Here is a 14,132-nt window from a genome sequence, read left to right on the forward strand (position 1 = left end):
TTTAGGACATTTAAAAAAAAAACAACTAAATCTTAACTAAATATTAATTCATTCTGTGTTAGTCGCCTACTCATGATTTCAATATGCGCAAAAATAAAAATAGAGTAAAAAAATATTTGAAAATGTAATATTGTACTAAATGTAATTCATATCTTATTCCAGCAATTCTGATCTCTAGATGTCCTTTATCCATTGTATGTTTTACTTTTATGTAGCCATCTTATCAGAACGTCTGTAATCTGTCAATACTCCGTCTTAACTGACATAGAAAACTTAGTAAAAACATCTGGAATGAACTACAAAGAAATGTGTAATACATAGGTCTCGTTTACATAGGTGACGCTTGAGACACGTCCACACCACTTTTTGAAATGGCCGATGCCGTCCCCATCACTTTTCAAAAGCATTTTTTTGTGAACAAAAAAAAAAAAAACAAGTTCTCAAGTATAACTTGTAGAAATTTTTTCAAACCAGCATCTAAAATGTAAAGTACACAACAACACACGGCTAAGAAACAGCTAAAACAGTGATATTGCTCATTGGATTACAGACGTGATCAGCAAATCAAATCAGAATGCAACTTTAGATTGTCCTAACCTACCAGCCCAAAGCGACAGTATTTGATGAGTTTGGAATGAAACTCAAAAATCAACTTTTCTTAAAAATAGGACCTTTAAATATATAAATAAATATATTAATATAATATAATGAAATTTGGAGTTGTAACAATTTAAGCTTTGAATAAAAGGTAGTAATATGTCAATGTTGTGTTCATAGCTTGTTTCTGCTCCCCCCAAATGGCCCAAATAATAATAATTATAATAATGTTATTGCAGGTGAAAAAAACTGTAAAGAAAAGAAAAGGTTTAACTCAAAAAATATAATGGCATGGCAACAAATAATGACAAAAAGGCCCGAGTTCAAGGCTTGCCGTGTTGAAATAAAAATAATTTTCGCACTGACTGAAAATAAAAATCAGTTAGCAGAGCCAGCAGCATTGATAGTTTCCTCTTTTGGTCTTTTCACATCCTTTTAACACTTTAGCACATATTGTTGGAATTTACAGAAGTGCACACTAACCACAACCTGCCAGAACAACATTTTAAGAGTGAGTCACTCTTGTTATAAGCAGACCTTTGGCAAAATACTGCACAAATTATGATTTTTATTGAGATATCAATCTGCAAATGTCATATTTCTGGGCAGAAGTTTTATATAGAGATATCTCCTTTCGTACACTTGTTGCAAATAGTATTTTTTTTCACTGAGAGTGAATAAAAACTAAAAGTTCTGCCATTGTATCTCTATAATTTCAGGGTTAACACCAAATTGCCAAATGTGTTGGCGGTGTGCCTTTAAAATCTAACTTTTAAATCATAGTGTGGTAGTTACAACCTCTCTGCCCCCTCACAGCTGACACCTCATATGTGCAACTTCCTCATTCACTGGCTTGTGTCAAGAGCTCACTCCTGAAACAAGAACGAAAACTTACGGGCCAATCACGCACACAGAAACAGACACACAAACAACAACCACAGAGGCAGAGGAGACTCGTCTGTGCCTTCTTTCCCTGATGAAGTAACACAGCTGGACCCTGCGTGGACATTTTTGGATCAGGATATCTCCTGAGGCTGAGCAGGGCTGAGAAGGTCAGGTAGAAAAGCTGGTTGGACTCCGCTGCCAGCATGCTCCGGCAGTCTCTGAGCATCCTGAAGCAGCTCAGCTCTGGTGCAAAGTAAGTGCCTTGATCTGGTATGTACTGTATCTCTTCTGAGGCCGTCACACTGGACATCAGGGCCTTTGGGATCTTGTGTGAATCCAAAAGTGGCATGGTCTGGTGTAGGATAGGATCTTGGTCTGATGATTTATACATGATCATGTATGTCAGGTTAAGGTATCATAGCTTAATTAATTTCAATTTCTCAGTAATCACAGCAATAACTGTAGATACACAGTATAGGAAGTGTTTTAAAGCAACACTTTGAAGTAACTTTTGAAGAAGAAATAACAAAAACTTCCTCTAAATATTTTGCTTAAAAGTTGTCCATGGGAATAGTACTTGAGTAAAAGTCTTGATATTAAAGTATCTGATATTAAATGTACTTAAGTATCAAAAGTACAAGCGAAAGTGATTTATACATATATGTACATGTAGATACTGTATCATATGAGTCACCGGATTACAAGATATGATCTTCAGTTTTTTTCTGTATATCAGATTCAATGTTTTTTTTCTTTTTTTATCTGATGGTGTGAAGTTAAAAATGTGCTACTTTGGCTCTGATAAAGAAAAGAAAGGTATCTGATGTAAAAAGTAACTAGTTACTTAAGTTATCCAATCAATGTAGTGGAGTAAAAACTACGGTATTTGTCTTTAAAAATATAGTGGAGTAAAAGTACAAAGTAGCATAGAATGGAAATACTCAAATAAAGGACAAGTATGTCAAAATTGCAACTCCTTCCGTTGCATTCACGCCACAACAGCGCTGTTGTTCGAATCAGCGGCCCCCCCCTTAAGTGGTTGCCAGGTCGTTGCACTAGCTAGCGTTGCTAGTGCTAGCCAGCAGACATTAACATTGCTAACGCTACCTAGCTAATACTAATATTGCACACACTAGCTAACATTAACGTTGGTAACGCTAACTAGCTACCTTTAACATTGCTAATGCTAGCTAATGTTTGGGCTGTAGTATGGTATGCTGGTGCGTATCTCAGGCTTTTTTACATTTTTTTCATACTATATACTATTAGATGACAAAGCTTGATAGAAGTTGAAGAGCTTCTTTTATTCTTCTCTTTTCTACAAGCTCTGTAAATGTAGTATATATTTTTAAAAATTATTTGTAACATCAAACTGCTAATATGAACTTTAAGTACAGTATATCAGTACAGGAAACGCTGAATTCGTAGGCATTTTAACGTACCCTCGCTCAAAGCAGTACACTTTGAGGTTTTGCTACTATTCCCTACTACACATCACTTTATATCTAATATAGCTTGTGTTTGCTAATGTCAGCTATAGGTATTGGTGCAAAGCTGCCAACTTAGTTAGTCTGGAGCCTTCCCGACTGTACGTTTTGTCATATACACTGTTCCTGTAATTGTCACGTCCCAGCTATGGTGACCTTTGTTCAGTCAAAGTTATCAGGCACTTTTAAGCTGCTGCTGTGAATCTAAATAAAAGTTGTCTTCAGGAGTGTTAATGTGTGGATGGATCATTTCATGTATAAAAACGTTGAAGGCTCAGTTTACTTTCCTCAAGTCCAGAAACATTTATCGACTTTCACAAAGCTCCTGTGCATCGTCACTTGTTGTACTGGAGAAGTTTTCATTTCGGCGCCATATTCTGTTTTGAGGAAATGTTGAATTCTGCTTTGGTTTCCCTGTTCTCGTTTTCAGAGTTGCAAACAAGGTGTTGAAAAGTGTGTAAAGCTGACATGCTCACAGTGGCTGGTTCCTCTTTAAAGTGAAGCATGCTGCCTGGGTTTTGAGGGAAACCTCAGGCTCTTCTATGCGTGAAAGCCAGAAAGGTTCAGCACGCCTGAGTAGACTGACTAGTCGGGTTTGTGGTTTATGTTGGTTTATGTTGGCCGCACCCGATGTTAATCTAGTGGCTGTCCGAACTTTGACACAAAAGAAGTAATTGCAGTTTATATTATTTTTTTTATTGAAGTTTTATCAACTTAATAATCAAAAACCTTTCCCGTGCTGAACAGGTTGAATACCTCTGACCTAAAAAGTTAGTGTGACTGACACTGACATTAAACAACTGACACCCACACCCTGTTTGGTTTTTCTTGGTACACGCTTGCATGCAGCAGGGGTGAAGGTGTGTGTGTGTGTGTGTGTGTGTGTGCAGGCCATGCTGGCTCTATACCTCTGACGTACCGTGGTTTAATAATAAACCTACACAGCGTGCATCTGCAGCAGAGCAACGTGGGCTTCAACTATCACTGCTGCACTTCACCCAGTTCTCAGTTTGTAGAGACGCTGTGACTGTGGTTGAGATGAACACACACATACACAAATAAAACACACACTCAAATTATGAACATGGATTGTACATTAGGTATGAATTGATCAGTTTTAGACCCCAAAGTGTGACAAAACATTGATTCTGATTGTTATGTCAGTTCTCTATTTGTCACTGTGGTCAGCTCGCTACATCCATTATATGAGCATGCACGCCTTCACAGGCGCTTTTATTTTCCCAAGTTAGCATACAGCATGTCTGCTCACATGCTCTTATGTAATTTCATTCTCTGTGGAATAATCAGTTTTTGTTGAAATGAGAGTGAGAGGTTAAGAAAAGGGAACTGACGAGTGGTTCAAACACACTGGGGAGCCTGTCCTTTTGTGTTTTGAAACATCAGATGTCAGGTTCACAAGAAACTACATCTCAGAGGTGGTGGAGCTCATGCGACCTCTTTGTGAACTGGGCTGGGCTTCCTTTTGCCATGAAACGAGCTTGAAGATGTTCTCAGATGGGGTTGTTGTGTTTCACCTGTCTGTTTATCTCCTTCCCTTCCGATTTAAGAATCTGTGTGTGGCGGCAGAGACAGAAGAGGGGTTTTGGTTTTTTCAGCCTCTCCGTCCTCTCACAGAGCTGGTACTGAACTAAAACACAGTGGCAGCCCTCACACTCCAGCTTTAGGTTGTTGGCTTCATGTCACTTCTCAGTCAGTCAGGCCCAAAAATGTCCTCAGACAGCAGATATATCAAGAGCTCAGAGCAGAGGAAGTGTACTTAAATTTTGAACTGCAAAGACACTGCAGCGGCTTATATTTTATTTTCATCTGATTATTATCTGGCTTCTTAGAAGGCAGCTTCTAAATATCTTATAAAAACCTGCATCTCTGACTGTCCCACCAGCACATAAAGGCAGCAATGTAGAAAACATACAAGGTGTGGATGCTAACGTGCTACAGAGCTTTGCAACATAACACGCAGACGGCATAATGACAAAACTGCTCTTTGTTTACATTCTTTTGATAATTTCAGTTAATGGTTGAATGTTCTCAACTAAATTTCTTACATATTGCCTCTTTAAGTCCAGGTTTAAAGTACTTTACTTGAGTATTTCCATTCTATGCTACTTTATACATCTTTATGTATAAATTACTACTTTTACTGACAGTATGTAAAGGATCTGAGTACTTGCTTAACCACTGAGGCTTTGTGTTTTTATTACCTTCAGATAGAACTTATAAAAGCCGCTCATTTCTATCCAAAACCTTCTTAAGAGGTCCAACCGACAGTCCAAATACCAAAGATGTTTTATTTACAACATCATAAAACAGAGCAAAAACAACAAAGCCTCACATCTGAGAAGCAGCAGATGTTTCACATTATGTTTAATGAATGACTTTAACAGTTATGGTAGACAATAAACAACTTGTTGGTTAATAAAAAGTCGGTCGACAGAAAAAAATGACTGGCAACAATTTTGATAATTGAATAATTGTTTAAAGGAATAAATTCAACATTTAAAAAAACATAGTCACTTTTTTCTGGCTTAAGGATATTATGAGGGGTGTTTTTCACAACCTTGTGACATTTTATAGACTAATATAGAAATGGAGACAATGATCCTCAGATTGACTGATATTCAAAATAATTATAAATGATGAACAAGCCCTACATTATTATAAAAGGACATTTTAAATATCATATTGTTGTTGAATACATTTCAACCAGTTGTTTCTGGGCCAGAATTGTTTACCTGTATATTCACTAACCAACACAACATACACCTCCGCAGGACACAAGATGCCACTGATCTTCTGCATGAGGACCTGGTTTTGGTGAGAAAAGAAAACATTCTCCTTTATCTCTACAGCATAAAACATCAGACACAAGCTCTGCTGGTTAAAAGATCACGTAGTTCAGCTCTAAGTGTTACTGCATGGTTGTGTGTCTCTAACTGAATGAAGGTGGAGCAGCGGGTGGAACCGGCCAAGAAGGCGGCTCAGGTCCTTCACAAGAAGCTGCAGGGCTGCATGCAGAGTCAGCAGGGGCTGGACGCCGAAAAACGAATGGTACTGAAAGTGCTGTCTCCATGAGGTGGAGGCCGGGAGGCATTTGAGTAGTTGCTTTCAGGTGTTACATCTGCTTCTGTCTCCACAGAAAAAGCTCCCCCTGATGCTGCTGTCCATCAGCATGGCTGAGAGCCTCAAAGACTTCGATGCAGAGTCCTCTATCAGGTGACAGGTTTGATCCTCTGCAGTCCATCCACCCATCCATCCATCCATCCCTTCATGCTCTTGACCTGAACTCTTGACTAACAACTGACTGCAGTCATGTGACAACCTCATGACTGTAGTACGCTGGTTTTCAGTTTTGGATGAAAAAGAAAGAGGATCCCACACACTGTCTACAGCTTGTGACCATTGTCACTAGTCATGTCTTTTATTTTTAGTTTCTGGGCTCTGATAGAGCTACTAGGGTTTACTGGCATTTAGTTCTTGTTGGAAGCTCAACGCAATGTGCAAGATTTTTATAATTTTTTAATTTCTTGTGTGTCAGGAGGGTGTTGGAGATGTGCTGCTTCATGGAGAAGATGTTGGCCAGCATGCTGGCAGACTTTGAGATGAAAGTGGAGAAGGCCGTTCTGGAGCCCCTCAACAAGCTCAGCGAGGTGCGAGTGACTCTCACTGCATGTTGTTTACAACAAAAACTAATATAATACTTCCGATCGCCCCGCTTCACATGACCACAGCTGCGCTACCTGTGTAAATTTTTATTGTGCTATTTATTGCACTGGTTGGTTTGGTTTTGTAGTGCTTTGGTTGGGCTCTGGGTTCCTGTGTCATTTTTTTTCCATCCTCAGTATGTATCTATCTAGAAGTGCACGTGTAACTATTGTTGTACATTTCTGTCGCTATACGCTGACTGAATAAACATATTTACAACTAGGGGAATGGAAATAAAACAGACAAACCTTTAGAGATGCCAGTTAACCTAACCTGCATGTCTTTGGACTGTGGGAGGAAGCCTAGAGGACAAACGCACACATGCACAGAAGAATATGCAAACTCCACACAGAACTGAGATAAATTAAAAAGCACAATATTAAGAAATTGATTGACAAACCAGTTCAAATTGCCCCTATGTTTTACTTTTATTCTCTTTTCCCTCCAGGACGATTTACCGGAGATTCTCAAGAACAAGAAGCAGTTTGCGAAGCTCACAACAGACTGGAACAATGCAAGAACCAGGTGAGCTGCACAGAGTCAGTTAAGTCTATGTGTGTCCAAATAGAGACTAATACACATTATGTATTTTTTTGTGTGCACCTTCAGGAGCCAAGCCAGCACAGGTCCCCAGGCAAAGCAGGATGGGCTCAGGGAGGAAGTGGAAGAAGCGTGGAGGAGGTTGGAGAGCATCAAGGTACCAGTGTTTCCTTCTTTTGTAGCAAGGATCCACCCCAAGGCATTGAACCTAGTCTTGACCTCTGACCTTTCTGTTTTCCTGTCTCTGTAGGACCAATACTCTGCAGATCTGTATCATTTTGCAACTAAGGAAGAAGATTACGCCAACTACTTCATCCGTGTGAGTTGCAGTTGTGATGGCTCAGTATTTTTTCTTCTGAGTGTGATAATAATAAAAAAAGTCTGCATATTCATCTTCAGATTTACCTCTCTTGTTTCTCTGGCTATAGCTTCTCGAGCTGCAAGCAGAGTACCACAAAAATTCACACGAGTTCCTGAACAAAAACATCAGCGAGCTCAAAGAGAATCACAGTCAAAAAGGTGAAGTTACTTCAGCAGCAGTCTATGCATTTATTTGGTGCACTGTCAATTGCAATATTTCATGTGTTCTGCTTGCATGTGTACTTATTTCCTCTGTGTACTTATCTGATTTCGCAGGGCCACCGCTGAGCCTCTCCAACCAAAAGGTCTACGGGGAGCCTCTGTTGACTCATCTGTCTGAAAGCGACAGAGAAATCGCTGCACCGATCCAGGAGTGTATTCACATGCTGCTCAGAACGGGCATGAGGGAGGAGGTAGGACTGACGGGATCGGACTTCACACAGATGAATCATAAATCACATTTAAATTGTGCTTAATATTACCTTCACTTCATAGTTACTAAGACATTTACATTTATTTATTTATTTATTCATTCATTCATTCATTCATTTCTTATTAGCTGAATTCCCTTAATACAAACTACACCTTCCCTGGGTCCAACACAGACGACGCAAAAGCAGGGAACTCAGGAGGTCAATAAAACAGAGTAAACACTCAACAGTCAAGCCAAACACAAGGAAGCCCAGACTTAGAGAAGTTAAAACAAGGAAACAAAACACAAGATGCAACACAAAAAATGTAAATATTTTTTCCTTGGCACTGGAAAGGTATTTCCGCTGAAGAAACAGCATGTTCACAGTCCTTGTGTATACAGTTGAGTATACCTGTGTGTTTCAATGTATGCGAGCGGACATTTTGCTCGTAGATACTATTTGAAAGATCTGTTTGAAAGGATCTATTACCGTGCTAGCAGCTCTGTGAGGCTGTACTGGCACAGTGGTGCTTTGAACTAAATGCTAACTTAGCATGCTACGATGTTCACAATGACAGTGCTAATATGCATTGAAGCATGTGCACCATGACAACCACCTCAGTTCAGCATGTTAGCGTGCCAATAATTGCTAATTACATGTTACTAGCTTCACTGTGTATGTGATATACAGTATGTGGTATACAGTATGTGACGTATGTAATATGTATGTAATCTTTGTTAATGGGCTGTGAAGTGTTCTTGACAAGCAGTGCTCTGGTCTGGTCTTTGCATCTGATCATGACTAAAACCCCATTAACCTGGTCCTCAATTTGACTTAAAGTCGTCGTGGCTGGTCTTGACTGCAGCTCTCTTTCTTAATCACTTCATCAACTCAATCTTCATCAAATCATATAAAAACTGGTTCACTGGTTTTCTCCGTCTACTTGTCCCTCAGGGTCTGTTCCGTCTGGCAGCGGCAGCCTCAGTGGTGAAGAGGCTGAAGACCTGCTTGGATCAAGAAACGCTCGACCACAGCGAGTTCAGCATGGACCCTCACGCTGTGGCTGGTAATGATGTGCCCATTTGTTTTTTTCGTTTGAGTTTTCTGTTGTGGGCACTGTTCAGCCAATGTGACTTTCACGGCCCACTCTAGCTACCCACTTCCTCTTCTGTTTGCTCCAAATACAGCCCCTGGTGCAGCTTCCAGTAATGTAAAATGCTTAATTTCCTGTGTGCTGGAGAATTTTTAGAACAGTAATGTGAACGCTGTCATGAGTTGAATATAGCAAAAGTAAGAAAACAGCCAATATGATGACAGTATCATGGATTGTTAATTTTTACTAGGTCTCTAACAACACAAAAAAGGGCAGTAATTAAGCGAACATATGACCTTCGCTTGTTTAATATCACCCTGTGACGATTCTTCTCTGAATGTGTTGTGACAGGGGCTTTGAAGTGTTACCTGCGAGAACTCCCCGAACCTCTGATGACCTTTGAACTCTACAGTGACTGGTTCAAAGCAGCAGGGTGTGTATGATATCTACATGGTTTATTTCTCATTAAACTCTGGTTTCAAGCCTGTTTCTTGAGTTTCATTTCCTTCTTCACAGAGAAAAAGACCTGACAGAGAAGCTAGAGCAGTTCAAAGCACTTCTGAAGAGACTGCCACCTGAAAACTACAACAACCTCAGGTGTGTGCTCTAGTGTACATTTAAAAAAAGAATATGACACGGTAAAAGATTACATTTTATTGTCACTTGGGCTAAAAACTTATCTCCGAGCAGTGTCATTGTGAGCATGTTAGCATTTAGCTCAAAGCAACCCTGTTCCTAAGTAGGCTACACCCTCACAGAGCTGCTAGCATGACTCTTGTTTGGTTATTGCAAAAAGATTAGAAACAGGTTAAAGCAACAATTTGTAAGATATGGCCAGAATTTTCCAGAAATAACTTATCAACAGAGTGTGAAGAAATAACAGTGTTTTCGTCACTGCTCCTCGGCTATCTGAGCCATGAGCTAATTAGCTAACGGTAGCTAGCTACAGCCAAAGATCTGTACTCTGGTGATATGCTGCCCCCTATTTTTTTGGAGGTACCTGCGAAACCTGGCTATATTTTACAAATTACACCTTTATAACATTAAAATCGCCCCATTTGGATGTCTCAGTTTTCATCTGATAGCATTAATGTGTAGTCTTGTTGGTACCTTTATAATCCTCTTTGACTTCCTTCCTTTATCCCTAGTCTACTTACTTTGTAACCCCTCTCTCCCTGTCAGGTACCTGGTCCAGTTCTTGTCTCTGTTGTCTGAGCAGCAGGCTGTGAACAAGATGACGCCCAGCAACATTGCCATCGTCCTGGGGCCCAATCTACTCTGGCCACGAGCCGAAGGGTGCGTTGTGATCAGACGATTTCTCCGTCTTTACCCTTCTACATTCATACGTGTTCCCTGTCCTGCCTGCTCCTTCCTCTTTCACCATGTTTGTGTCCTCATATGAAGGGATGAATAAGAGCAAATCATTTCATCAACCAGTCCTGCTGGTCGCATGCAACTTCCTGTTAGCAGACAGAGTGACGGGTGGTTTGCTCGGCTCACACTTTCTTTGCAGCAAGTGCAAGTGCAGTGTGCATTATTTACACTCTCAGTGGTTTAAGAGTTCTTTTCAAGCTAAGTAGATAAATGTTTTTACTTTAGCGACACCCTGGTTAAGTTTATCTTAAAATAACTGCTAATTAACGTGATGACTTTCTCTGTCCCACATGTCCATCTTCTCCACATCTCTGCCTCTTTAGAGAAGCTGCTCTGTTCGACATGGCGTCAGCTTCTTCAGTCCAAGTGGTGACGATCATTGAGCCTCTTATTCAGCACAGCTCCAGCCTCTTCCCCGAAGGTACAAACACCAAACATTGATGTACCCCGTCATGTGACATCAGCATTAAGTCTTTAAAGGGTTATTCTTGGATTTTTTTGTTATGTAATTTTTTAATTTCAACATATTTTATTCTATTCTACATTGTACTTATCAAATTCATCGCTAAGAATATGGCGACGTCACTACAACCAGTCAAATGATGGGACAAGTAAAATTAGCTGTAGGATCTTATTTTCACCTTTGTTTCTCCTACCTACCTTGCATTGTGTATGTATTAGTTATAGGTGGCCAATTCTCAAATGAAATGTTCTCTATTTGATGTAGCTCTCATGAATTTGATGTTTTTTCCCTTTTTTTCGGTCAGCTGTATCCTTTGAGATCCCAGAACTTCCTGAAGTCCCAGAAGACACCCTGTCAGCTCCTGTTGCCCAGTCTCTGATGTCAGAAAGGATGAAACTGAGCAGGACAGTCTCCTCCTCGTCATCCACAACCTCCTCCTGCTCCTCTTTTCACCTCCCTCTCTCAAAGACAAACAGGTACTGCTCGAAAAGGGCAGGATTCACAAATTGCATTCAGGGTTAGATAGTTAATGTTGCCCTGGGTTTGAACTCTAATGGCTCCAAATGGCAGCAGATGGGTGTTTGTAATATTTGGACCTCATTCCAATATAGTTACAAAAACGTAACCTTTGTCTATTTCTTTCCATCAGCACAGCCTCTCAGGACAGTGGTGGCTTCTTCCTGGTGAAATCTGGCTCTGTGAGTCGCAGTGGCACCACCACATGGGCCAGCCCTGTAGCTGAGACAGCAGCACCAACCCATCAAAACACAACATCCAGCAGCAGCCCACTCTCTGTCAATCCCAGCCCAGTTGTGACTTTCAACACTTCCACTGCCTGTAGCTCGGCAGCAAACCAGGGCCCAGCCCCGGTTCCCAAAGCAACAGGACCAGCACCAAGCACAGGTCAGATCAGGAGTCCCACCCAGAGGCAGTGCTCAGACCAGGGCCAGCTTGAGCCAATTTTGGAGGCCCCACCAGACTCTCCCAAGGCACTTGTGAAGATCAGCTCACCTTATAAACGTAAGTCACTGTGCCCAGTGGCTGTCTAAACCCCAAACGTTGACTTTGTTCAGAGACACAAATTGGGATTCTCTCAAGAGACATATTTTAGCTGAGAAATCCCAATTTGGGGACCAAAAACACTGGATCCTACATTTCCCATAATGCAAATCAATAGTGTTTTTGGTACACCCTTCATGCCTGGCCAATTTTCACTTCCTTCAAACTTAACCACTCAACAACAACACAGATTTTCAATGACATCACCATGAGATCATCAGGGTTTTCTCAGATTTCGTAAAAAGGTCCCTTCACAGCCACAGAAAAAGAACATATTTTCCTACAATAGCAGCAGCCCCTTCTCTCATAGTTGTTTGTGGACTGGGGGCAAAAGCATGTCTCATTATTAATACAGCATGTTTTTTTCTATTGTGTAATGTCCTGTACAGATTATTTACTTCGACCCTTTTCCTCTCTCAAAGTCATAGTGGCGGCTTGTTGGGTCAAGCTGAGCTGACAGAGAGAAAATAAATCTACTGCTCTCTCTGTAACAACCAGGAAGTACACAGGAAACAGGAAGTCTCACACCACTGACCAAAATATCAGTCTCTTTGGTCATGCGTCATCTCTCACATTGTTGTAACTGCCTCAGTTGCCGGTTGAGGCTGAAATACTTTCCCTTATTTTCCCTTAAGTCCTCTCATCCTGACTAACTGATTCCCATGACAAACTATTTCTTACTTTACTTTTACTATCATCTGATGTTGTGTTAAGCAGCAGTGTTTTACGTATTTTAACATCACAGCCCACTGAGGTATTTTATAATGTTAAACAGAGCATATACCTCCACCTACATTGAACATTTCTCCAAATTTGAGTAAAGTTAGTCTTCCAGGTTGGTTTCTGACAAAATATAATTTCAGTGCAGCACTCTTTGCCAACAGTCAGTCTGACAAATGTTAGACTTCCTTCCCTCAACTTGAGAACAGAATAGTGGTCGTCTAAACACTGACAAGATCCAGACTGATAAATCAGATTGAGTGATTCATCCGCTTAGGACAAAAGTCTGTATATATACTTAACACATTAGACTGTATCACAATACATTTCTTGCAGATAACTGTTTTGTATCACAACCCTTTTCTTAATCTGGTCATCTCAGGTGGCTTCTTGATAATCCCTTTGTTTTGCTTTTCTCATCCCACAGCAAAAAGATCTTTCAACGTGACCAAAGCCAACCAAGCTAACGAGCAGGTGACGGTTCAGTTCACTAAACCAAGACCGCCTGCACCTCCCAGGCTCCAGGCCCCTCCACTCCCCACCACAGCCCCAGCGGATGCCGACACAAGGACCCAGCCCGTACCAGCACCGAGAGGTCAGCCAGCCAACCAAAAAAAGCCTCCTCCAAAAAAGCCTGGACTCAGAGCCCCGAACTGCCCTCCGCCTCTTCCTCCTCCATCACAGCCAAAAGCGGTTCCATCTTTAGCACAGTGAGAAAAATTACGTATGTGTCATTCAGTAATAGTGTAAATTTTCTTGTGGTAGTTCTAAAAGAGGAACTTTGTCTTGTCGTTGTTGACCTCCAGTGGTTTAACTTTTCACAGTGATGTACAGTTGTACTCCAGGAGCCCATGACATCACTGGTGGGTGTCGTTACAGGTGCAAAGAGCACTTATAAGGGATGCTGGCTGTGGTCAGAGGTGAATCTGAGAAGGCAATGAAACACTGCTTTCTAGCCCTGCTGTTAAGTTACTCTTAAACATTCAAGGTTTTATGCCTGGTTGGTTATGAGTAGCTGACACATATTTGTGTATTTTGTTAAAAAAAAAAAAACTTCCCTTTGATACATTTGCATTGTTAAAAATATTGTTAATCCGCTGTTCAGTACCTTTCTGTATTCATTTGAAGTTGTGGAGTGTCGCAGTTCAGTTAATTTTTGGGTCCAGCATCTTTTCTGTAACCAATATCATTTATTTATTCTTCAGTTATACTGTTTTACTGATACTGTATTTCCCAGAATGCAAAGTTAGTGCTGGAAAGCGAGACTTTCTGGTCAAAAAACAGCTACACAATAAATGAATCCAAATCAAATTGTCAGTTGTGGTGTTCTTAGGGTGGATTTTACCATCAATCTACAAAATAATTAGCATTCATGTGAGCAATTATCAATAGTGACCAAAACTAACAAACTTTTTACA

The 14,132-nt window shown here is 40.6% G+C and overlaps 1 protein-coding gene across 1 annotated transcript; it reads left to right on the top strand.

The window, feature by feature from the left end:
• Window positions 1–1,465: 1,465 nt before the first annotated feature.
• On the top strand, window positions 1,466–14,025 carry sh3bp1 (SH3-domain binding protein 1). Its single transcript, XM_073489304.1, has 18 exons — window positions 1,466–1,735; window positions 5,762–5,804; window positions 5,934–6,038; window positions 6,127–6,203; window positions 6,526–6,637; window positions 7,141–7,217; window positions 7,302–7,389; window positions 7,483–7,551; window positions 7,661–7,751; window positions 7,869–8,005; window positions 8,960–9,071; window positions 9,450–9,531; window positions 9,615–9,695; window positions 10,281–10,394; window positions 10,796–10,893; window positions 11,240–11,411; window positions 11,585–11,955; window positions 13,142–14,025. The coding sequence occupies exons 1-18, from the start codon at window positions 1,686–1,688 to the stop codon at window positions 13,426–13,428; spliced, it is 2,166 nt and encodes a 721-aa protein (XP_073345405.1). The 5' UTR covers window positions 1,466–1,685; the 3' UTR covers window positions 13,429–14,025.
• The last annotated feature ends 107 nt before the right edge of the window (window positions 14,026–14,132 follow it).

This window comes from Pagrus major, chromosome 20, assembly GCF_040436345.1.
Source record: "Pagrus major chromosome 20, Pma_NU_1.0".
NCBI classification, from domain to species: domain Eukaryota; kingdom Metazoa; phylum Chordata; class Actinopteri; order Spariformes; family Sparidae; genus Pagrus; species Pagrus major.